The sequence below is a fragment of the Notechis scutatus genome, unplaced genomic scaffold (assembly GCF_049901735.1).
Source record: "Notechis scutatus isolate UNSWTSFEM ecotype Mainland unplaced genomic scaffold, rNotScu1.2 NSCUSCF71, whole genome shotgun sequence".
In the NCBI taxonomy this organism is placed as follows: Eukaryota; Metazoa; Chordata; class Lepidosauria; order Squamata; family Elapidae; genus Notechis; species Notechis scutatus.
Window position 1 is genome coordinate 72,345 of NW_028263172.1, and position 12,490 is coordinate 84,834.

Sequence of the window (12,490 nt, forward strand, 5' to 3'; positions counted from 1 at the left end):
CTTCCTTCCTTCCTTCTTTCTTTCTTTATTTTCTTTTTTTCTTTTCTTTCTTTCTTTCCTTCTTCTTTCTTTCCTTCCTTCCTTCCTTCTTTCTTTCTTTATTTTCTTTTTCTTTTCTTTCTTTCTTTCTCCTTCTTTCTTTCTTTGTTTCTTTCCTTCTTTCTTTCCTTCCTTCTTTCTCTCTTTCCTTCTCGCTTTCGTTCTGTCTTTCTTTCCTTCTTTCTTTCGTTCCTTCTTTCTTTCTTTCTTTCCTTCTTTCCTTCCTTCCTTCCTTCCTTCCTTCCTTCCTTCTTTCTTTCTTTCTTTCTTTCTTTCTTTCTTTCTTTCTTTCTTTCTTTCTTTCTTTCTTTCTTTCTTTCTTTCTTTCTTTCTTTTATAGTTTCTTTCTTTTTTTCTTTCTTTCTTTGTTTTTTTCTTTCTTTCTTTCTTTTTTTCTTTCTTTGAAGCGGCGGAACTCCTTGCCACCCGAAACGGCAGGTGTCGGCTCCATCCCAGGAGCCTTTTCCAGAAGAGACTGGGCTGCCCCTCTGGTCAGAAATGGGGGGTCCCCTTGCTTTGAGCAGGGAGAAGTTGGACTAGATGCCCTCCCAGGGTCCCTTCCCACTTGGGGATTCCGTTCAGCCCCTTCCTGCTCGGGGGGGTCAGACTAGATGACCTCCCAGGTCCCTTCCAACTCAGTGATTCTGTCATTCTCTAAGAGTCCCCTTGCTTTGAGCAGGGGGGGTCAGACTAGATGCTTTCCCGAGGTCCCTTCCCACGCTGCTGTCCCCTGATCCTGGTCAGGATCTCTTCCTTAAGCAGCGGGGTCAGACTAGACGACCTCCGAGGTCCCTTCCCCACTCTTGTCCTTCTATGATTCTCTAAGGATCTCCTTCTCGACTGGGGTGTTTGTGTCAGACTAGATGCCCTCCGAGGTCCCTTCCCCACTCGGTGATTCCGTGGCGCCTCCTGCTCGGGGTGTGTGTGTCAGACTAGATGTCCTCCGAGGTCCCTTCCCTCCCTGTCCTTCTATGATGGTGTGGGGGGCCGGACTAGACGACCTCCCAGGTCCCTTCTTCCCTCCCTGTCCTTCTATGATGGTGTAAGGAGGGGTCGGACTAGATGACCTCCCAGGTCCCTTCCCTCCCTGTCCTTCTATGATGGTATAAGGGGGTCAGACTGAGATGACCTCCCAGGTCCCTTCCCACTCGGGATTCCGTTCAGCCCCTTCCTGCTCGGGGTTGGACTAGAGCACCTCCCAGGTCCCTTCTTCCCTCCCTGTCCTTCTATGATGGTGTAAGGAGGGGTCTAGATGACCTCCCAGGTCCCTTTCCTCCCTGTCCTTCTATGATGGTGTGGGGGGTCGGACTAGATGACCTCCCAGGTCCCTTTCCCTCCCTGTCCTTCTATGATGGTGTAGGGGGGTCAGACTAGATGACCTCCCAGGTCCCTTCCCTCCCTGTCTTTCTATAATGGTGTAGGGGTCAGACTAGACGAACTCCCAGGTCCCTTCCCTCCCTGTCCTTCTATGATGGTGTGTGGGGGGTCAGACTAGACGACCTCCCAGGTCCTTCTTCCCTCCCTGTCCTTCTATGATGGTATAAGGGGTCAGACTGAATGACCTCCTGCTCCCTTCCCTCCTGTCCTTCTATGATGGTGTAAGGGGTCAGACCAGATGACCTCCCAGGTCCCTTCCCTCCCTGTCCTTCTATGATGGTGTGTGTGGGGGTCAGACTGACGACCTCCCAGGTCCTTCTTCCCTCCCTGTCCTTCTATGATGGTATAGGGGGGTCAGACTAGATGACCTCCCTGCTCCCTTCCCTCCCTGTCCTTCTATGATGGTGTAAGGGGGTCAGACCAGATGACCTCCCAGGTCCCTTCCCTCCCTGTCCTTCTATGATGGTGTGGGGGGGGTCAGACTAGACGACCTCCCAGGTCCCTTCTTCCCTCCCTGTCCTTCTATGATGGTATAAGGGGGGTCAGACTAGATGACCTCCCTGCTCCCTTCCCTCCCTGTCCTTCTATGATGGTGTAAGGGGGGGTCAGACCAGATGACCTCCCAGGTCCCTTCCCTCCCTGTCCTTCTATGATGGTGTGGGGGGTCAGACTAGACGACCTCCCAGGTCCCTTCTTCCCTCCCTGTCCTTCTATGATGGTATAAGGGGGGTCAGACTAGATGACCTCCCTGCTCCCTTCCCTCCCTGTCCTTCTATGATGGTGTAAGGGGGGTCAGACCAGATGACCTCCCAGGTCCCTTCCCTCCCTGTCCTTCTATAATGGTGTAGGGGGTCAGACTAGACGACCTCCCAGTTCCCATCCCTCCCTGTCGTTCTATGATGGTGTAGGGGGGTCAGACTAGACGACCTCCCAGGTCCCTTCCCTCCCTGTCCTTCTATGGATTGTGTAAGGGGGGGTCAGACTAGATGACCTCCCAGGTCCCTTCCCTCCCTGTCTTTTCTTTCTTTCTTTCTTTCTTTCTTTCTTTCTTTCTTTCTTTCTTTCTTTCTTTCTTTCTTTTCTGTCCTTCCTTCCTTTTTCTTTTTCTTTCTTTCTTTCCTTTCTTTCTTTCCTTCCTTCTTTCCTTTCTTTCTTTCTTTCTTTCTTTCCTTCTTTCTTTTCTTTTCTTTCTTTCATTCCTTCTTTCTTTCTTTTCTGTCCTTCCTTCCTTCCTTCCTTCCTTCCTTCCTTCCTTCCTTCCTTCCTTCTTTCTTTCTTTCTTTCTTTCTTTCCTTCCTTCTTTCTTTTCTTTCTTTCCTTCCTTCCTTCTTTCCCTTTCTTTCTTTCCTTCCTTCCTTCTTTCCCTTTCTTTCTTTCCCTTCCCTCCCTGTCCTTCTATGGATGGTGTAAGGATCTCCTCCTTGACCGGGGTCAGATCAGATGACCTCCCAGGTCCCTTCTTCCCTCCCTGTACTTCTATGGATGGTGTAAGGATCTCCTTCTTGACCGGGGGTCAGATCAGATGACCTCCCAGGTCCCTTCTTCCCTTCCTGTACTTCTATGGATGGTGTAAGGATCTCCTTCTTGACCGGGAGGTCAGACTAGACGACCTCCCAGGTCCCTTCTCCCTGTCCTTCTATGGTTCTGTCAGGATCTCCTCCTTGACCGGGGGGTCAGATTAGACGACCTCCCAGGTCCCTTCTCTCCCTGTCCTTCTATGGTTCTGTCAGGATCTCCTTCTTGACCGGGGGGGTCAGATTAGACGACCTCCCAGGTCCCTTCCCTCCCTGTCCTTCTATGGTGGTGTAAGGATCTCCCTCTCGACCAGCGGGGGTCAGACTAGATGTCCTACCAGGTGCCTGGTCCGTGGAGACCAGAGGGTAAGCTTGTGACGCCTGTATTTTCCGTCGGGGGATGGAAGCTGTCCCTACTACCGGCTTCTGGGGGGAACGGTGCCGGGTTCGAAACGAACCGGTAGTAAATTTCCGGGAGGGGGGCCCTGCACCCCCCCCTTAAAAAATCAGAAGAGTATCTTGCGTGTTTCTCTTCTTCCTCCTCGGCTGAGCCTCAGTCTTATTTTTGTGTGTGTGTGTGTGTGGTTTTACTACCAGGTCGTTCGAACCGGTGCAAAGCGATAGCATACTACTACTACTACTACTACTACTACTATTACTACTACTACTACTACTACTGGTTTCTCTTCTTCCTCCTCTCGGCTGAGCCTCAGTCTTATTTTTTGTGTGTGTGTGTGTGGTTTTACTACCAGGTCGATTCGAACCGATTGCAAAGCGATAGCATACTACTACTACTACTACTACTACTACTACTACTACTACTACTACTACTACTGGTTTCTCTTCTTCCTCCTCTCGGCTGAGCCTCAGTCTTATGTGTGTGTGTGTGTGTGTGTGTGTGTGTGTGTGTGTGTGGTTTACTACCAGGTCGTTTGAACCGGTGCAAAGCGATAGCATACTACTACTACTACTACTACTACTACTACTACTACTACTACTACTACTACTATTACTACTGGTTTCTCTTCTTCCTCCTCTCGGCTGAGCCTCAGTCTTATTTTTGGGTGTGTGTGTGTGGTTTTACTACCAGGTCGTTCGAACCGGTGCAAAGCGATAGCATACTACTACTACTACTACTACTACTACTACTACTACTACTACTACTACTACTGGTTTCTCTTCTTCCTCCTCTCGGCTGAGCCTCAGTCTTATTTGTGTGTGTGTGTGTGTGTGGTTTTACTACCAGGTCGTTCGAACCGGTGCAAAGCGATAGCATACTGCTGCTACTACTACTACTACTACTACTACTACTACTACTACTACTACTACTGGTTTCTCTTCTTCCTCCTCTCGGCTGAGCCTCAGTCTTATTTTTGTGTGTGTGTGTGTGGTTTTACTACCAGGTCGTTCGAACCGGTGCAAAGCGATAGCATACTGCTACTACTACTACTACTACTACTACTACTACTACTACTACTACTACTACTGGTTTCTCTTCTTCCTCCTCTCGGCTGAGCCTCAGTCTTATTTGTGTGTGTGTGTGTGTGTGTGTGTGGTTTTACTACCAGGTCGTTTGAACCAGTGCAAAGCGATAGCATACTACTACTACTACTACTACTACTACTACTACTACTACTACTACTACTACTGGTTTCTCTTCTTCCTCCTCTCTGCTGAGCCTCAGTCTTATTTTTTGGGTGTGTGTGTGTGGTTTTACTACCAGGTCGTTCGAACCGGTGCGAAGTGATAGCATACTACGACGACGACGACTACTACTGGTTTGTGATCTCCAGGCCTTTCATCCTCTGAGTTGCTGTTTCTCGGTGGTTGTTCCAAAAAGTCGCAACCTCTCTGGGGTGGGATGGGGGAAGTAATGTGGTGAGCAAACCTGGAGGGGGCATTCCCAGTTGGGGGCCTTACTACTACGGCTTTACAAAAGGGGTGGGATTCGTTTCTCTTCTTCCTCCTCCCTGCTGAGCCTCAGTCTTATTTTTTGGTGTGTGTGTCTGTCTGTCTGTGTGGTTTTACTACAGGTTGTTCGAACCGGTGTGAACCAATAGCAAACTACTACTACTACTACTGCTGCTGCTACTGGTTTGTGATCTCCAGGCCTTTCATCCTCTGAGTTGCTGTTTCTCGGTGGTTGTTCCAAAAAGTCGCAACCTCTCGGGGGGGCGGAAGTAATGTGATGAGCAAACCTGGAGGGGGCATTCCCAGTTGGGGGCCTTACTACGGCGTTACAAAGCGGTGGGATTCAAACTGTTTCCCAAGCGGTGCTGTGGGCGTGGCTTAGGGGGTGGGTGGGGTGGGTGGGCGTGGCTTGGTGGTCCTGTTATCGACTGGGCGTGTGCCAACTCAACCTCCCTCCCATCGAGGCACGCAATCTCCTCGCCTGTCGTAAGTGTGAAAAAAGGGTCGTAAGTCCCGTTTGTTTGAAGGTTCCCTCCACACGAGTAAAGTACTAGCCAAAAAAAAGGGGTTGGGGCGGAAAAAAAAAATACTCCAGAGAGGTTCCTCAGACAGGAAGTCTACTCCTGCCAAGGATGTAGTAAGGGGTTAACGGAGAGGCGGTTTGTGTAAGCAACCCCAGATTGTTTCCTTCCCGCCTTCCTGACAGGATTAGCCCTATCATTTCTCCTAACAACCAGTTCTCCGAACTCCTTAGAAGGTTTACAACTGGTCCTTGCCCAGGAGGTGCAAACCAGTAATCCCACCCCACCCCACCCCCCGGTGCTAACCCTCCCCATTGCCCTCGGCCTTTATTGACGCCCTGGCTTTGCCTAGGTGGTATGTTCCTTGTGGACTGGGCAGAACTCCGCCTCCCTCGAAGGGAGGGGTTCTCCGCCTTTCCCCTTTGGAGTAGTTGCTTACAAAGGGGGCTTACAAACTAGCCTTTTCCTCAACCAAACAATAGGGCTGCCTTGCGGACTCTCTAGGAGGAAGAGGAGGAGTTGCCAACTACGGCGAAAGGGGAGGGGTCTCGTCGATCCCAACGGTCGGCAACCGCTGGCTCTGGAGCCGCATGGGGCTCTTTTTGCCCTCTTGCCCGTCAGCAACCACGATGGATCCGGATGTCGGTTGGGAGACGTAGAGGAAAAAGGGACTTCCGGTCGGTAGAGGAAAAGGGAGGCCGCGCTAGGAGGAGACTCTATGGTGGGGTGATTGGACTTCTGGTCAGTAGGGGGAAAGGGTCGCCGCGCTAGGAGGAGACTCGATGGTGGGGGGACTGAACTTCCGGTCGGTAGGGAAAAGGGACACCGCGCTAGGAGGAGACTCTATGGTTGGGGACTGGACTTCCGGTCGGCGGAGGAAAAGGGACGTCGCGCGAGGAGGAGACTCTATGGTGGGGGGACTGGACGTCCGGTCGGCAGGGGAAAAAGGATGCCGTGCTAGGAGGAGACTCTATGGTTGGGGGACTGGACTTCCAGTCGGCAGGGAAAAGGGACGCCGCGCGAGGAGGAGACTCTATGGTGGGGGAATGGACGTCCAGTTGGCAGGGAAAAGGGACGTCGCGCGAGGAGGAGACTCTATGGTGGGGGGACTGGACTTCCGGTCGGTAGGGGGAAAGGGACACCGCGCTAGGAGGAGACTCTATGGTGGGGGAAATGGACTTCCGGTTGGCAAGGGAAAAGGGGCGTCGCGCGAGGAGGAGACTCTATGGTGGGGGGACTGGACGTCCGGTCGGTAGGGGAAAAGGGACGCCGCGCTAGGAGGAGACTCGATGGTGGGGGGACTGGACTTCCGGTTGGCAAGGGAAAAGGGACGCTGTGCTCGGAGGAGACTCGATGGTGGGGGGACTGGACTCCTGATCCCTAATCCTAAAACAAAGCTTTCGATTGCACACCCCCAAAAAATTTTATTGCGTGATTTGTCGATTTCCGATACAATCCCCCCGCGATCAACGTCTACCCACCCCTTGATTTCCTGCCACCCTAAAGAAAGACTTCCCTTCCGTCCCCCCAAGACAGCTCGTCCTCAACGTTGCGACCGCCGCAGCACCCAACATGTCCGCCCGTTCCGCGAGACACGGGCGGAGCAAGTTTCCTCCCACTTCATTTGACGACCTTCCTCGCTGCCCTTTGGCCTCAGGGAATCCCGGCGGTTGTTTCCACGAGGAACACGGTCGTTTAAGTGAGCCTTGGCCTCCCCTGAAAGGCATTGGGTGAAAAAACCCTCCGGGGGCGCCGCGCCCGTCCTTCGACGCGAGTCGGCGTTGAATCCAAGAGCCGGCCGGAATTCCGACTGAGTCGAAACCCAGGCAGGCAGGCGGGCCCAAAAGGGGCATGTTGGAAACAGGTGGAAAACGCGGATTCCTCGGTCGCGTTGTCTTCCGGCCCATCGCAACTTGGCCCACTCAAACGGACGGTCGTTGATCGAGGACGAGCTGTCGTCGCCATTTTTTTTTGTCGTTGAGCCGCCGGTAATCTTGTCCGGAGGATCAAAAGAGAGAGAGAGAGAAAGAGAAAACGAGAGAGAGCGAGAGACAGATGGGATTTTTTGTCCGCCGCGGATGGTTCTGCTCCTTCCTTCGTCAGGATGTTGTCTTTCTCGATGGCCGACGGGGCTCCGGGCCGGAAGGAGACACCCCTCCCCCCCCCACCGAAGGAAGGGCGTCTCCGTCGATTAGTGACCTGCACAGGTGGACACAAAGAGAGGGTGCGAGTCAAAGAGGGGAACGTAGCAGTGAGGGAAAGATGGATGCCAAGGATTTATTTATTCATTTTCTTTTCTTTCTCTCTCTCTCTCTCTCTTTCCTCCTTTCCCTCCTTGTTTTTCTTTTTTGTTCCTTCTTTTTCCTTCCCTTCTTTCTTTCTCTTCCCTTCCTTCCTTCCTTCCTTCCTTCCTTCCTTCCTTCCTGTTTCTTTCCTCCTCTGCCCTTTCTCCCTTCCTCCCCTCCTGTCTTATTTTTCTTCTCTTTCCTTTCTTCTTGCCCCTCTCCCTCAATTCTTCCTTTCTCCTCCTTCCTTCTTTCTTTCCTCCCTCCCTCCCTCCTTCCTTCCTTCCTTCCTTCCTTCCTTCCTTCCTTCCTTCCTGTTTCTTTCCTCCTCTGCCCTTTCTCCCTTCCTCCCCTCATCTTATTTTTCTTCTCTTTCCTTTCTTCTTGCCCCTCTCCCTCCATTCTTCCTTTCTCCTCCTTCCTTCTTTCTTTCCTCCCTCCCTCCTTCCTTCCTCCCTCCCTTCCTTCCTTCCTTCCTTCCTGTTTTTTCCTCCTCTGCCCTTTCTCCCTTCCTCCCCTCATCTTATTTTTCTTCTCTTTCCTTTCTTCTTGCCCCTCTCCCTCGATTCTTCCTTTCTCCTCCTTCCTTCTTTCTTTCCTCCCTCCCTCCCTTCCCTTCCTTCCTTCCTTCCTTCCTTCCTTCCTTCCTTCCTTCCTTCCTTCCTTCCTTCCTGTTTCTTTCCTCCTCTGCCCTTTCTCCCTTCCTCCCCTCATCTTATTTTTCTTCTCTTTCCTTTCTTCTTGCCCCTCTCCCTCAATTCTTCCTTTCTCCTCCTTCCTTCTTTCTTTCCTCCCTCCCTTCCTTCCTCCTCCCTCCTTCCTTCCTTCCTTCCTTTCTTCCTTCCTGTTTCTTTCCTCCTCTGCCCTTTCTCCCTTCCTCCCCTCATCTTATTTTTCTTCTCTTTCCTTTCTTCTTGCCCCTCTCCCTCGATTCTTCCTTTCTCCTCCTTCCTTCTTTCTTTCCTTCCTCCCTCCTCCTCCTTCCTTCCTTCCTTCCTTCCTTCCTTCCTTCCTGTTTCTTTCCTCCTCTGCCCTTTCTCCCTTCCTCCCCTCATCTTATTTTCTTCTCTTTCCTTTCTTCTTGCCCCTCTCCCTCAATTCTTCCTTTCTCCTCCTTCCTTCTTTCTTTCCTCCCTCCCTTCCTTCCTTCCTTCCTTCCTTCCTTCCTTCCTTCCTTCCTTCCTTCCTTCCTTCCTTCCTGTTTCTTTCCTCCTCTGCCCTTTCTCCCTTCCTCCCCTCCTGTCTTATTTTTCTTCTCTTTCCTTACTTCTTGCCCCTCTCCCTCGATTCTTCCTTTCTCCTCCTTCCTTCTTTCTTTCTTTCCTTCCTTCCTCCCTCCTCCCTTCCTTCCTTCCTTCCTTCCTTCCTTCCTTCCTTCCTTCCTTCCTGTTTCTTTCCTCCTCTGCCCTTTCTCCCTTCCTCCCCTCCTCTTATTTTTCTTCTCTTTCCTTTCTTCTTGCCCCTCTCCCTCAATTCTTCCTTTCTCCTCCTTCCTTCTTTCTTTCCTCCCTCCCTCCCTCCCTCCCTCCCTTCCTTCCTTCCTTCCTTCCTTCCTTCCTTCCTTCCTTCCTTCCTTCCTTCCTTCCTTCCTTCCTTCCTGTTTCTTTCCTCCTCTGCCCTTTCTCCCTTCCTCCCCTCATCTTATTTTCTTCTCTTTCCTTTCTTCTTGCCCCTCTCCCTCAATTCTTCCTTTCTCCTCCTTCCTTCTTTCTTTCCTCCCTCCCTCCCTCCCTCCCTTCCTGTTTCTTTCCTCCTCTGCCCTTTCTTCTCTTCCTCCCCTCCTTTCTTATTTTTCTTCTCTTTCCTTTCTTCTTGCCCCTCCCTCCATTCTTCCTTTCTCCTCCTTCCTTCTTTCTTTCCTCCTTCCCTCCCTCCCTCCCTCCCTCCCTTCCTTCCTTCCTTCCTCCCTCCCTCCCTTCCTTCCTTCCTTCCTTCCTTCCTTCCTTCCTTCCTTCCTTCCTTCCTTCCTTCCTTCCTGTTTCTTTCCTCCTCTGCCCTTTCTCCCTTCCTCCCCTCATCTTATTTTTCTTCTCTTTCCTTACTTCTTGCCCCTCTCCCTCCATTCTTCCTTTCTCCTCCTTCCTTTTCTTTCCTTTCTTCCTTCCTTCCTCTCTTCCTTCCTTCCTCTCTTCCTTCCTTCCTTCCTTCTTTCCTTCCTTCCTTTTCTTTCTTTGTATTCCTTCTCTTTCCTTCCCTCCTAGGGTTCTTCTTGGAGAGAAGAAGGAATGAAAAAAGAAAAACAAGGAAGGAAGGAAGGAAAAAAAGAGAGAGAGAGGAAGGGAGAGAGAGAGAGAGAGAGAGAGAGAGAGAGAGAGAGAAACGTGCCTACCGTCCCTGTCCTATTGTTTCTTTTTATATTTTTCTTATATGTGCCCATTTCATGGATTCATAACTATGTATATACTTATACCGTTGTGCGCTCATTCTCCTCACGGGGAATTACCTCAGCAGAGGTAATTTTTTTACTCTGCAGTGTATCTGTGTGTATCACTACGTCTCCCGGTGTGCGCTCATTCTCCTCATGACGGGGAATTACCTCAACAGAGGTAATTTTATTTTACTCTACAGCGTATCATTCTCCTCACGACGGGTAATTACCTCAGCAGAGGTAATTTTATTTTACTCTACAGTGTATCTGAGGCAATTTTTTTACTCTACAGTGTACCTGTGTGTATCACTACATCTCCCAGTGTGCGCTCATTCTCCTCACGATGGGGAATTACCTCAGCAGAGGTAATTTTTTTTTACTCTACAGTGTATCTGTGTGTATCGCTACGTCTCCCGGTGTGCGCTCATTCTCCCCACAACGGGGAATTACCTCAACAGAGGTAATTTTATTTTACTCTACAGCGTATCATTCTCCTCATGACAGGGAATTACCTCAGCAGAGGTAATTTTATTATACTCTACAGTGTATCTGAGGCAATTTTTTTACTCTACAGTGTACCTGTGTGTATCACTACATCTCCCAGTGTGCGCTCATTCTCCTCACGATGGGGAATTACCTCAGTAGAGGTAATTTTTTTTACTTTACAGTGTATCTGTGTGTATCGCTACGTCTCCCGGTGTGCGCTCATTCTCCCCACAACGGGAATTACCTCAACAGAGGTAATTTTTATTTTACTCTACAGCGTATCATTCTCCTCATGACAGGGAATTACCTCAGCAGAGGTAATTTTATTATACTCTACAGTGTATCTGAGGCAATTTTTTTACTCTACAGTGTACCTGTGTGTATCACTACATCTCCCAGTGTGCGCTCATTCTCCTCACGACGGGAATTACCTCAGCAGAGGTAAAATTTTTTTACTTTACAGTGTATCTGTGTGTATCGCTACGTCTCCCGGTGTGCGCTCATTCTTCTCACGACGGGAAATTACCTCAACAGAGGCATTTTTTTTACTCTACAGCGTATCATTCTCCTCATGACGGGGAATTACCTCAGCAGAGGTAATTTTATTTTACTCTGGTGTATCTGAGGCAATTTTTTTACTCTACAATGTACCTGTGTGTATCACTACATCTCCCAGTGTGCGCTCATTCTCCTCACGACGGGGAATTACCTCAGCAGAGGTAATTTTTTTTTACTTTACAGTGTATCTGTGTGTATCGCTACGTCTCCCGGTGTGCGCTCATTCTCCTCATGACGGGAAATTACCTCAACAGAGGCATTTTTTTTACTCTACAGTGTATCATTCTCCTCACGATGGGGAATTACCTCAGCAGAGGTAATTTTTTTACTCTACAGTGTATCTGAGGCAATTTTTTTACTCTACAGTGTACCTGTGTGTATCACTACATCTCCCGGTGTGCGCTGATTCTCCTCACGACGGGGAATTATCTCAAAAGAAGAGGGGGTAGTAACCCCGTCAGTTACCTTTCAGGACTACATCGCAGTTAAAGCGGCTGTAGACGCCCCGGGATTCTAATCGGACGACAACCCCCTTGGGGCCCTTGCCGTGGTGGGTCACAGCAAACTTCTCGTAGGGCGGGATGAGGACCTCCCTTTCCTGCGAGTAGTACGAGAGGTCGTAAATGGGCACGCCGTGACAGGTCTTGATGGAGAAGAAGGTGTCCTGCCCGAAGTTTTGAGCCACCGCTTTGAGCAACGACGCCGACGTGAACTGCCCAAAGCGGACGGCCTGCTTGTAGTGGGCCTTGAACTTGATGCCTTTGACCCCGCGGAAGACCTCGTAGCATTTGCCCGGAACCTTCCGGATCTTCATCACCTTGGTGAGGAGGAAGTGGAAATCCTTGAAGGGAAATTGGTTGTAAGCCTGTTGGGATTGCCCGCCGACGCGGACGGCGCGGTTGAAATCGCTGTACAGGCCGCTGGCCATGGTGTACGCCACCACGGCGGTGCCGTAGATGGGAGGGATGGAGCCGGCGACGCTTTGGCTAAGTTGGGCCCAGTGCCATTGGGCCGTTTTCCAGGTGGGCCAATATTTCGGCGGGACGGGAACATATCCGGGCGTCTGCACCTTCAGCTCTCTCTTAGCGCCGCAGCCGTGGAACTGGTCGTCCACCGAATTCTTGGCCATGTCGAGGGGAATCTTTTGCAGACCCCAGAGCTGTCCGAGAAAAAGAAGGACACGAAGTTAATATCAGTTGTTTTGTTTGCTCTTGTGTTGTGTTCTCTCTCTTTCTCTCTCTTTCTCTCTCTCTTTCTCTCTCTCTCTGTCTCTCTTTCTCTCTCTGTCTCTCTCTTCTCTCTCTCTCTTTCTCTCTCTCTTTCTCTCTCTCTCTTTCTCTCTCTCTTTCTCTCTGTTTCTCTCTCTCTTTCTCTCTCTTTCTCTCTCTCTTTCTCTCTCTCCATGTCTCTCTCTCTCTCTCTCTTTCTCCC

The 12,490-nt window shown here is 50.5% G+C and overlaps 1 protein-coding gene across 1 annotated transcript in view; it reads right to left on the reverse strand.

The window, feature by feature from the left end:
- Nucleotides 1-11,508: 11,508 nt before the first annotated feature.
- LOC148128449 (NAD(P)(+)--arginine ADP-ribosyltransferase 2-like) overlaps nucleotides 11,509-12,490 on the reverse strand; it is a 1,385-nt gene continuing 403 nt past the window's right edge. Inside the window, exon 2 of the mRNA XM_087949084.1 lies at nucleotides 11,509-12,218. Within this exon, the coding sequence (XP_087805210.1) occupies nucleotides 11,517-12,218 (702 nt within the window). The 3' untranslated portion in view covers nucleotides 11,509-11,516. The remainder of the gene's footprint in view (nucleotides 12,219-12,490) is intronic.